The 12,162-nt window shown below is 35.9% G+C and overlaps 1 protein-coding gene across 6 annotated transcripts in view; it reads left to right on the top strand.

The window, feature by feature from the left end:
- DMXL1 (Dmx like 1) overlaps window positions 1-12,162 on the top strand; it is a 174,868-nt gene that overhangs the window by 110,685 nt on the left and 52,021 nt on the right. For all 6 annotated transcript variants that reach the window (XR_002727748.3, XM_023197351.3, XM_023197327.2 and 3 more), the window contains 2 exons: window positions 6,059-6,237; window positions 10,520-10,662. Coding sequence is in view for 5 of the 6 variants with exons in the window: in XM_023197351.3 (XP_023053119.2) it covers window positions 6,059-6,237; window positions 10,520-10,662 (322 nt within the window). In the remaining variant the exon portion in view is untranslated. The remainder of the gene's footprint in view (window positions 1-6,058; window positions 6,238-10,519; window positions 10,663-12,162) is intronic.

Genomic DNA, 12,162 nt, shown 5'->3' with positions numbered 1-12,162 from the left:
CGTATATTTTTTACTATGAGATTGCTAATGATATTCTAGACATTAAGTTTATTTCTGACTTATTATGCTAAAACAGATCAGAAAATCCATGTTTTGCTTTTTCTTATAAAATTTTTATAAAAGTAAAAGTTCTATATTCAGTATTCAATGATTATCATATCATTGCTATCATTCCTTTAGCAAAATAAGCAAAACGGCAAAATATCTTGACCAGAAGAGCCAAGACTTGAGCATATTAAAATATAAAACAAAATAGGTGATTTAAAATATAATTGAATATGCCAAACATTTAACTGGTGGTTTATTGTAAGGAACTTTTAAAAGACTGCTGAACTTCAAAGTAACTAATTCTGTGGAAGGGAATACTTTTTTTTTCTATTCTTTTCTTTTTGAGACAGTCTCATTCTGTCGTCCAGGTTAGAGTGCAGTGGCGTAGTCTCAGCTCACTGCAGCCTCCGCCTCCTGAGTTCAAGTGATTCTCCCACCTCAGCCTCTCAATTAGCTGGGATTACAGGCATGCACCACCACACCCGGCTGATTTTTGTAGTTTTTGGTAGAGACGGGCCAGGCTGTTCTCAAACTCCTGAGCACCAGTGATCCGCCTGCCTTGGCCTCCTAAAGTGCTGGGATTCCAAGTATGAGCCACCACGCCTGGCCAGGAGTACATTTTTTTGTTAGATTTTTCATTGAAGACCATAAAATGTAAATTTTAATTTAAAGTTTAAAAAGTATTCTATTCATTAATTTTACAAATGACTCAGGAAGGCAAATTTTTATATAAGAGTAGAGAAAGCATAGAAGATAAAAGAAACTCCAAGAAATGTACATATATAGATTTTTACATGTAATTATTCTTTTATTTCACTAGTAAAGCCTGATGACAAAAGAAGAAACTAACCTTATAAGAAATAAAACATTCATTTATCTGACCTAGACTCCCTCATTCATGTTTTCTTCTTCTTTTTTTTTTTTTTTTTTTTTTTTTTGAGGCAGGGTCTTGCTCTGTCGCCCAGGCTGAGTGCAGTGGTGCGATCACAGCTCATTGCAGCCTTGGCCTCTTGGGCTCAAGTGATCCTTCCACCTCAGCGCTCCAGGTAGCTGGGACTACAGGTGCAGGCCATCACTGATTAGCCTAGTCAATTTTTTAAGTTTTATTTTTGTAGAGACAAGGTCTCACTATACCCAGGCTGGTCTTGCACTCCTGGACTGAAGTGATCTTCCCACGTCAACCTTCCAAAGTGCTGGGATTACAGGTGTGAGCCACCATGCCCTGCTTCATTCAATATTTCTGTGTACCTTACTGAGACCAATCATGTGATCTCTCTCTCCAACCCAGTTTTCTAATATTTCTGGCAGTCCTAAGTCCTGCAGCAAAATGGCTTGAATATATTTTCTCCATTCTAATTTTTTTATTATGACTAAAAACACATGATATAAAATTTACCAAGTGAGCCATTTTTAAGTATATAGTTTAGTGGTAAGTCTATTGTGGTGAAACAAATCTCCGGAACTTTTTCGTCTTGCGAATCTGAAACTATACCCATTAAACAGTTTGCCCACTTCATACAGTCCCTGGTAATCACCATTCTACTCTGTTTCCAGGAATTTGATTACTTTATATACCTCATATAAGTCGAATTATATAGTGCTTTGTCTTTTCGTGACTGGCTTATTTCACCTAGTATAATGGTCATCCGTGTTGTAGCTTACAACAGAATTTCCTTCCTTTTTAAGGCTGAATATTCTATTGTGGGTGTATAGTCCATTCACATTTTCAATAAGTTTGTTGAGTTTGGGTGAAATCTTATATACAGAACCGTATTGTGGCATTCAGGGTGTTTGAAAAGTAAGTACTACTCTAGGGCAGTGACTTCAGGCTTTTGAATACAAGAAAGTCGTTAGGAGAAGAAACTAAATTTTGTCAATGTTTAACATCTGGATCAACAGCAGTAGACATAAATATACAAATATTGAGAATTTGGTCAAGCATGTTTTATGGATACTGTGTATAGTAATGATCCTAGGAAGACTTTGAGGGTCAGTCTTTCTGAAAGCTGGATAGTATTATATTCCAGACTTTTTTGTTTGTTTGTTTTTTGAGACCGAGTCTCACTCTGTCAGCCAGGCTGGAGTACACTGGCATGATCTTGGCTCACTGCAACCTCTGCCTTCCAGGATCAGGTGATTCTTGTACCTCAGCCTCCCAAGCAGCTGGGAGTACAGGTGCACACCACGACACTTGGCTAGTTTTTGTATTTTTGGTAGAGATGGTGTTTTGCCATTTTGGCCAGGCTCGTCTCAAACTCCTGGCCTCATGTGATCTGCCTGCCTCAGCATCCCAAAGTGCTGGGATTACAGGCATGATCCACTGTGCCTGACCAGACTTTTTTTTTCAATCACTAATCTTATTCTTTGAGGATTAAGAAGTACCTTCAATTAATTGCTTCTTTAATCCTTTTATTTTTGGAATCTTTGAAGTTTACTTGGAAAATCATGTTTTACATTTAATTTTGAGGATTTGTTTTACACTTAGTGTTCATGTACATTTGTAGTCCTCACACTTTTTACCTGAAGATAAAGAAAGGTTCATATATAACTCTTAGGAGACTGAGGACTTAGACTGAATTGGCTTGCTGAAAGCAAGAAATAAATTTGAAATCTGTTTTGCCTTAAACTTACGTGACTTTTATCTTTTCCATATTTTGGGGCTCAGTTTGAAGGTCCAGACTAATGTTTCTCCTGAAGCTTCGTGTATCCTCTGGCAAACTCATAAATAGCTCTGTGGATATGGATACCTTAGATTAAGAAGTAGAGAATGAGGCCTGCTGGTTACTTTAAGTTCAGTTTTTTTGTTGTTTGTTTTGTTGTTGAGACGGGATCTGGTTCTGTTGCCCAGGATGGAGTGCAATGGTGTGATCTCAGCTCACTGCACCCTCCATCTCCTGGGCTCTAGTGATCCTCCCAAGTAGCTGGGACTACAGGCATACGCCACCATGCCCAGCTAATTTTTGTGTTTTTTTGTAGAGACTAGGTTTCATCCTGTTGCCCAGGCGGGTCTTGAACTCTTAAGTTCAGTTTTTAAAGAAATGACATTTAAATCTAGGTTCAGAATATTAATTTCGTTGTGCTGATTTTAAATGATAAACTGAAAAATAAATATTAACTTCACCTTCCCCTTACATTTTAGTTTTAATCACAGCAATATATATGTGTGGTAACGAGTCTAGTAGTACAGAAAAATTTATAGGAAGAAATGTTGTCTTATTCCTCTGCTCCTCCCCTTTCCTATGTGTAGCCTGTTAACCATTTCTCCATTTCTGTTTTGGGTTCTTTGGGGAGTTACTTTTATAATTCTTAGAAAACCACATTACAGATATTCTGAGGGTAAGGAAAGGATTCTTAAGGGAAGGAAGGTATATTTGTCTGTACAGTCTACTGTCTTGACATGGAAACTTTGTTTTAAAAAGTACTTCCTGGGAAAGCAACTGAAACTTATTTTTTAAATTTATGTCAGGACATGATTCTGTTTTTCCTGTGAATGCCTTAGCTTTTCTTCAGTCACTTTCTAGCCTCCCTACACCTCTTAAAATTCATAAACTCTATATTCAAGTTGCTCTTAATTTTTCCTTAATGCTACTTTTTTTCTTCTGTTACTAATAAAATAGCTGTTTTCCCATAATAATAGAACAGTAGAGTTAGTTTTCACCCAAGGAGTGGCAAATGTTCTTGATATTTGATTATTAGCATTTTCAAAAACAACCAGTTGAATACCCCAGCAGCTATAGTTTGAATTGGTGCCCTTAAACTTCACAACCAATCTGACCTAACAAGATTCAAGCATAAAATTGCCTTAAGCCTTCCTACAATTGGAGGACAAAGAAGAGGGAGTATCTACCCTATTGACAAGTCACAGGTCATTCCTTGTTTGCTGGGTGACATCGCTAAGGTCCTTTTAGTTAAAGCATCTAAAGTAATACACACTCATTACTGTAAAACTGCCATTTTTTTTTTCCTTTGGTCCTGCTTCATGCAAAGGGTGGTGGTGGTGGTGGTTGTTTGAGACGAAGTCTTGCTCTGTCGCCCAGGCATAATCTTGGCTCACTGCAACCTCCCCCTCCCAGGCTCAAGCAATACTCATGCCTCAGCCTCCTGAGTAGCTGGGATTACAGGCGCGTGCCACCACGCCTGGCTCATTTTTGTATTTTTAGTAAAGTCAGGGTTTCACCATGTTGGCCAGGCTGGTCTCGAACTCCTGACCTCAGGTGATCCGCCCACCTTGGCCTCCCAAAGTGCTGGGATTACAGGCGTGAGCCACCGCGCCCGACCAAAAAGTGTTTTAATAAGTGGTTTTCTGCTTCCTGGTGTTGAGTCTGTAAATTTTAAATGTTTCCTCCCAGGGTGGTTAATATTTTCATGTCACATGACTGGATTCACAGCTTGTAGTTTCAAGTGTTTTCTGTCTTTAAAAACTCTCATGTTTTACTTTTAAAACTATTTTTATCTACCAATGGGTTAGTAAAAGAAAAAAAAGAAAACTATGACATAGTAATCTTGGCAAAAATCTATTAATTTAACATTGTACATTTTATTTTTTTCAGAGATTGTCTATACTTCTTGGTTCACATACTTTTTAATGACATAAAACCAGCCAGGTGCAGCGGCACCAGCCTGTAGTCCCAGCCACTCAGGAGTCTGAGTCGTGGGTATCCCTTGAGTCCAGGGATTAAATCCAGCCTAGGCAACATAGGGAGACCTCCATCTCTTAAAAAAGACAAAATAGTAATGGTAAAGCCAAATTATAAATTGATAAATTTACTTTAAAACTTAGCGTTAAGTTTTTGAAAGGTAAAAAAATACCTCTATAGTTCTCACTTTTCGCTTGATGAGAAGTTGGTAAACTACTGTTTTAAGTTTTAGAATGTGTGTTATTGCATGCAGCAGTCATACTGGAAACGTGATTGTTGGTTATCAAATGTTAGTAAGAACAAAGAAAAAAATTTACACGTTTAATCTAACAGTTCCTTTTAAAATCATTTTAAAGATTAAGTAATAATCTTTTTATGCCACTTTTTAGTAGTCTCCTAGAATACTAATATTTTATTCATCTTTCCCTTTTTCTGAAATAACCAAATTACTGTATTAAACTCAGCTTGACTATAGCTTGTTATAATGCATGTGCATGCTGTGTCTGCAAGCTGAGACGCTTCAAACAATAAAACCAAACTGTATTACAGCACAAGTATTTTCTTTCCTTTGGAAGGTAAGTAAAATCTCATTGGAACCATTAAAGGAGAATATTGGTGTGCCTTAATGTGGAATTGTTTGCCTGTGTATTAGATCATGCCTTTGCAAAGTCCTTGATTGTCTACTGGTGATTTGCATTTTGTAACTCAAGGTTGATTAAAGATTTGTATAACTTTTTTAATGCTAATGTCTTTAGTATTCTGAGGTAATATACTAAAAAAATACTGCCTAATTGTAGAGTGTTCACAAAATAAAACAAGTTTGCATTATTTTCCTCTTTATCATTCCATTGACTAGAAAATTCTATCTCTGAGCCATTTTCAAAAGTTTGAATCAGTTTAAGTAGTTATGGTGCCTGAATTTTGTTTATATTTTCTAATGAAAAATATAGTTTTAGATATAAGGCCACATGATTACCGAAGAATCTCAGAAGGGAGTTGTTGCTTTTAATTAACACTGATATCCCATGATAATCTTTAAAAAAAGCAAAGTAGAAGGACGTTGGAAATTTTCTATCGTGTTCATAGTTACATTGTGGACTGATTTATGGGCGGATATTACATCCTTTTATCTTTCACATACAACAGATAAGTCAGCATTTAGAGAGTGAGAGACAAATTGAGGAAAAAGCAGAGGTTACTAGACAAAAATGTCTGTCTTCCTCTATTTTCTTACCTGCTGTGTACTTTCATAATCTTAATCTTATTTTTTTGTGCATGCTTATTTGTAGTTAACCTTAGATCTAATATAAACACAGGTGAAATAAATGCAATGAAAATAGTACTTCAGTAACGTTTTATTTTCTTTTTATTAGTTTCTTCACTAGTTGAAGAAGGAGAAAAACAGAACAAACGTTTTAGATCATCAAAAATGTCTTGCAGAGAATCTGCCCCACTGACCCCTCCCTCAGCGCCGGTAAGCCAGGAGTCACTGGCAGTTAGGGAACAGTTCATCCCGCCTGAGCTCAGTATCTGGGACTATTTCATAGCTAAGGTAATGAAAATGCTATATCTAGATCAGTATTTTCATAGTCAAATAGAAATGAGAATATCAGAAATCAGTATAATTTTTGGTGCTTCCAAATGTTTTCCCACTTTGGTTTAGAAAACTTTCGTTAGTATCAGGCTACATTCCAAAAATATATACCCTAGAATATTTATTTTGACCATATTTCATAGAGTTTTTAAGGCAGTCTTTTGGTAAATTATGATGTTTGCATTTTAAACAATAACTTTTGCATTTTATTATATTTTTATAAGATAAAATATAATTTGCTTAACACCCTCATGTTAATGTACTTGATGGTGATTTAAGAAATCAAAGTCTCTGGTCATCTATCATCCATATACTTTTTTTTTTTTTATACTACAGCAGTCTTTCATTATCCTGAAATGCATAAATTTCAATTACCAGTGTTTAGTTAAGTAACGTTATTCCCTCAACAACATGGTTCAAATTCGTTACCACAGTATGTTAAATATGAGTAAACTTACCTGCTAGCGCTTCATTCTAGAAATCACTATGTAAATATGCACTTTTTGATCAGTGACCAATCATATCAGTTCTTTTAAAGTCTTTCAGTGATTGATTATGTAACACCTGTTATTCAGTTCATACACAGCAAAGCATGCAGTTGTTTTGTTTCATCTCCTGTGATAAACCCCTATGATAGAGTACAAAATTGGATTTAATCAGAAGAGGGAAGTGGCCACCTAAGATGAAAGTGCATCCATAAAAAAAGTGATAGTACTGAGAATGACATTCAAGTTGAACATAAGTGAAGTTAGAGAACAAATAGCCAACTGTGGGTATGTTGACAGTGCTGCCATTTGAAAGACTCTAGATGTACAGCCAGAGGAATTTAGTGAAGGTGAACTTATAAATGTAGAAAGTAGTTGTGATAAAATGATGAAGATGTTCAGAGATAGTGACCTTGCCAAAAAACTTTACACTGAAGGGATTCACAGCATTGAAAATGCAAAGAACAGTATGTTGGAAGCTGATAAAATCTTAGAAGTGTGACAGTTTGTTTAAGGCACAGAAGAAATGCTTGCTTCATATCCTAAGTTACAGAGATAAAAGGCAATCGTTACTCAAGCTACTCTTGATAAGTTTTTTACAAAGAAATAAAACATGTTATTTCTTTGTATTCCTAATACTTTAATTACAGTATGTTAAAATTAGTTTATTTAAAAAAATTTTTTCTATTCATTTATAACTGATGGTAAGAGTTTCTAGTGTTTTGACAAATGTTTTTAAAGGTCACAAAACATTTGTAATTTTTCCCATTGATTATTATTGCTCTGTATAGTTTCTGCATGCGTGGTCGTTTTTATAGTCATGCAATATTGTGCGAAACAAGGACTGCCTATATAAGTATCTTTCACTTTTTGTGTCATTAGCCACATCCCTCACATTCTCAATTTCCAGATGTTCTCCTGCACAAATTGACATCTAACTCTAACTGTTCTCTAGTGACAAAAGTCTCCCAGGCCTACTAAGCTATGGCTTTTATTTTTCTCATATCCTACATGCTTAAGGGTAATGAAGGGAGTTTGTGTCTCCTTGTTCCTCACTGCCCTTTTTTGAGTGATTTATTTATTCATATATTCAACAAATATTTATTAAGCACTTCATTTATCTAGGAATATCTTTATTTCACTTCTATATTTTGAAGGAGAGTTTCGCTGGATATAGGATTGTTGGTTAGCAAGGCCTTCTTTAGCTGTCTTGTTTCTGAATCTTTTTGTTAAATGTCTAGGGTCTGCCCTTAACACTCAGTCAATATCACAACTTCAAAGTAGTTGAGATGTTACCTTCCCTAATTGTTTGCTCCTGAGATCTCTGTTACTTTTGATAATGCCTATGGGCCCAGAATTTTAAAGACAGTCCCCTCTGGCAGGGCATCAGAACTCTAGTCTTCACAGCCTGCCCTGCTGACGCTGGTGGAACACCTACACCACAGATATTGGGGTAGAATGGGAACAGCTCCTGACCAAGTTCTCACTGTTTTACCCAGATCAAATCCCATAGATTTTTTAAAATAAATACTTCTCTATGTGTTAATATGCATGGGTCAACCATTGGTTGTTTTCTACAACTTTGTTCAATTTTATTGTTGCTTTTTGGAGAAAGGACTTACCAAGCTGTTTACTTAGCTGTTCCAGAAGTCCCACTCTCCCTGCTATGTTTCTTTGTTGGTCTTCCAAGGTTTTACAACCTTTTTTTCAAATTTCCCACATCTCCCCTTCCATCCTATCCTCACTCTTAATTGATGACCTCACCTTGTAAGTCACTGAGAAAGATAGAATCAGACAAAACTTTTTCATCATCCCAATTTAAAGTTACAGATCAATTACATTTGTTCCTGGCTTATTCCCTCCTGTTATAATGGAGGAAGAGTCCTTCTATCAAAGACCATTTTCTCGAGTGCTACTCTGAATCGCATTCTTTCTTTTCTTCTCTACTCTTCCCTGTGTTTTCAGTTCTCTTCCTCTCTGTCGAATCCTTCACATCAAGACAGAAATGTGCTTTAGTATCTCCCATCCCAAACCCCTGCTTTGACCCTGAAATTTTTTCCAGCTGCTATCCCATTTTTCCCATTCACATTCAGCTTTTCAAAACTATAGACACATGTGCTTTCTACTGCCTTATTTCCCTTTCATACTTACTTAGCATATAACTTTCTGACCCAGTTACACCCATTAAAACTGCTGTTGTTGGGATTCAGGTGATATCCATGTCAAGCATAGTGGAAACTTTTTAATTATTTTCTTATCTGTCTTCTTAGCATCATTCAACATTCTTCACTACTCCTGCCTTAAAATGCTTTTCTCTCCTTTTGATCCAGTCTCTTGTAGCTTTTTTTCTTAAACTTACCATTTATTCCTTCATAATCTTCTTTCTTCATCTTTCCTCTTCTATTTGACCCATGAATGTTGGTCTTCTTCGTGATTTGGACATTTTATATCGATTTTCCCCAAAACCTTCCCTCTCATACCCAGTCTTTCCATTTTATGAAATTATATATTCATCCTTATAGTTGCTCAAGTCAAAAACCTGGGAATCATTTCTTTTTCCCCCACCTTCTCTTGCTCTCCAAATCTATCAGCAGATCTGTCGGTGCTTTCTGCAAAATATGTCTTGAATCTACTATTTCTCTCCAGCTTCATTACTAACCACCTATATCCAAGCTGCCAACTCCTGTTTTAGTTAGTGATGTCTCCAATTCTACTCTTGCCATTTAGCTTTTCTCTCATAAAAGAGTGATCATAATGATATACTTAGCATACAGATCTCAGAAGCTGTCTTCTACCTACAACTTATTGGTGGCATTCCCTTACATTCCTTTACCATGGCCTATGAGACCCCGTCTGAGCTGTCATTTGCTATTCTCTCCAATCTTTCTCCCAACATTTATCTTTCTGCTTAGCAGACTCGATCAAAATACTATTTTCAAACCAAACTCTTTCCCAAACTCTTTCTGCATTCTTTTTCCACTAAAATACTTTTCTTCCCTCTTGTTGTATGGTTTGTTCCTTCCTGTCCTTTAGTTCTCATACTTTTTTCTTTTTTTTTGAGACAAAGTTTGGCTCTGTCGCCCGGGCTGGAGTGCAGTGGTGCGATCTCGGCTCACTGCAACCTCGGCCTCCTAGTTCACACCATTCTCCTGCCTCAGCCTCTCAAGTAGCTGGGACTACAGGTGCCCGCCACCACGCCCAGCTAATTTTTTGTATTTTTAGTAGAAACGGGGTTTCACCGTGTTAGCCAGGATGGTCTTGATCTCCTGAACTTGTGATCCGCCCGCCTCGGCCTCCCAAAGTGCTGGGATTACAGGCGTGAGCCACCTCGCCCGGCCTCTCATACTTTTCAAAGAGGACTTCCATGATCACGTTATCTCAATTCTCCTTATTCTCCATTTCTTTTCTTTGTAGCACGTAATACAAGTTGTATTTAGTTTTCTGTTATTTGCCTATTTTTTCCACTAACATGTAAAACGTAAATGAGGGTGGTGATTGTATCTGTCTTAAAAATTCTTAAATCAGGTAGAATTCTTGCTGCACAGTGGATACTTAATAAATTTTTGTTGAATGGATGAATAAATAATGGAATTGTATCAAGTGATGTCAAAGGCATAGGATGGTAAGATAATAGTTACTTACCTCTCTTATAATGAAGTATCTGCAAATGAGATGAATTATTACTGTTAGACTATATGTTTGAATGTATTAAATTAGATATTTGGCTGATAAATTTCATGATTCCTTTATTTTAGCCTTTTCTACCCCCTTCTCAAAGTAGAGCTGAATATGATTCAGAGGAGAGTCTGGGAAGTGATGATGATGATGATGATGATGATGATGATGTTTTAGCATCAGATTTCCATCTCCAGGAGCATTCTAATTCAAATTCATATAGGTATGGAATATTTTATTTTAAATTTCTTTTTAAAAATCATGGTTTACATAAATAATATTTTTGAAAAAATACATGTGAGGTGAAATTAATAGCTTGTTGACTTTATAACACATTATAACCCAGATTTCTTTAGTTGAAATTGTTAAATTCCTTTCCTTAACAATAATTTCTCACATATCTTCGTTTGTCCATTAATGGACTATCTGTAATTTGCATCATTCCTCACAAATCTTGATCCATGATTATACCTTGCATTTTGGGCTCTAACATAAACAAGTTCTACTGTTTTAGTCTAGAAAATATAAAGTATTTTCAGTAGAACACTAGTACTGTAAGATATCAATAGGCACTGTCTTCAAAAAGTACTCTGTAAATGTTCTAAATGCTCACCTCTAGCTCCAGTACTGCGTTATTCTTACATTCTTGAACGATGGAATATTATCTTGTGTCTGTTGATATGTTTACATCTAAAACATGGTATGTTAATGGTGTGATAAAAAATGTAAATTTTCCAAAAGAAATAAATATATGAGGACATTGAAGTCATTCTTTATTTAAAAGTTACTGTGAGATTTTTTACTTCCTGGTTTATTGAGGGTTTTTTTTCCCCCTGCTGAATGAATTTTACTTTTTCAGTATATAAATCATTTAAAAGCCAAACTGCACAACTCAACAACAAAAAGACAAATAATTTAAAAAATGAACAAAGGGCTGGGCATGATGGCCTATACCTGTAATCCCAGCACTTTGGGAGGCCAAGGTGGTCAGATCACTTGAACCCAGGAGTTCAAGATCAGCCCAGACAACATGGCAAAACCCCATCTGTATTTCTAAAAAACAAAATATTAATGAACAAAGGACTTGAATAGACATTTCTCCAAAGATGATGTGAAAATGGCCAATAAGCATATGAAAAGATGCTCAATATCATTAATCATTAGAGAAATGCAGATCAGTTTCCCAATGAGACAACATCTCATATGCGTTAGGATGGCTACAAAGAAAAAACGTAACAGTGCTGGCAAGGAAGAGGAGAAATTGGAATCTTTGTGCACTTTTGGTGAGAATGTAAAATGGTGCAGCAACTGTGAAAAACAGTAAAAACAACTGTGAAAAACTGGTTCCTTAAAAAATTAAAAATAAAATTAACATATGATCCAGCCTTTCCACTATGTATATATACCTGAAAATATTGAAAACAGGGACTGAAACAGATATTTGTACTTCCCATGTTCTTAGCAGCATTAGTTACAGTAACTGAGGGGAAGAAACAATCAAGTGTGTTTTAACAGATGAATTACTAAACAAAATGTGCTATGTACATTCAATGGAGTATTATTCAGCCCTAATTAGGAAGGAAATTCTGACACATGCTACAACATGGATATAATGCTAAGTGACATAAATCAGTCACAGAAAGGGTTATAGTATGTGATTTCACTTATATGAGGTACCTAGAATCGTGAAATACATAAAGACTAAAAATAAAATAGTGGTTTT

The sequence above is a fragment of the Piliocolobus tephrosceles genome, chromosome 4 (assembly GCF_002776525.5).
Source record: "Piliocolobus tephrosceles isolate RC106 chromosome 4, ASM277652v3, whole genome shotgun sequence".
Taxonomy (NCBI): domain Eukaryota; kingdom Metazoa; phylum Chordata; class Mammalia; order Primates; family Cercopithecidae; genus Piliocolobus; species Piliocolobus tephrosceles.
Note: the sequence above shows the minus strand (reverse complement) of the source record. Positions and strands in the feature narration are given on the sequence as shown.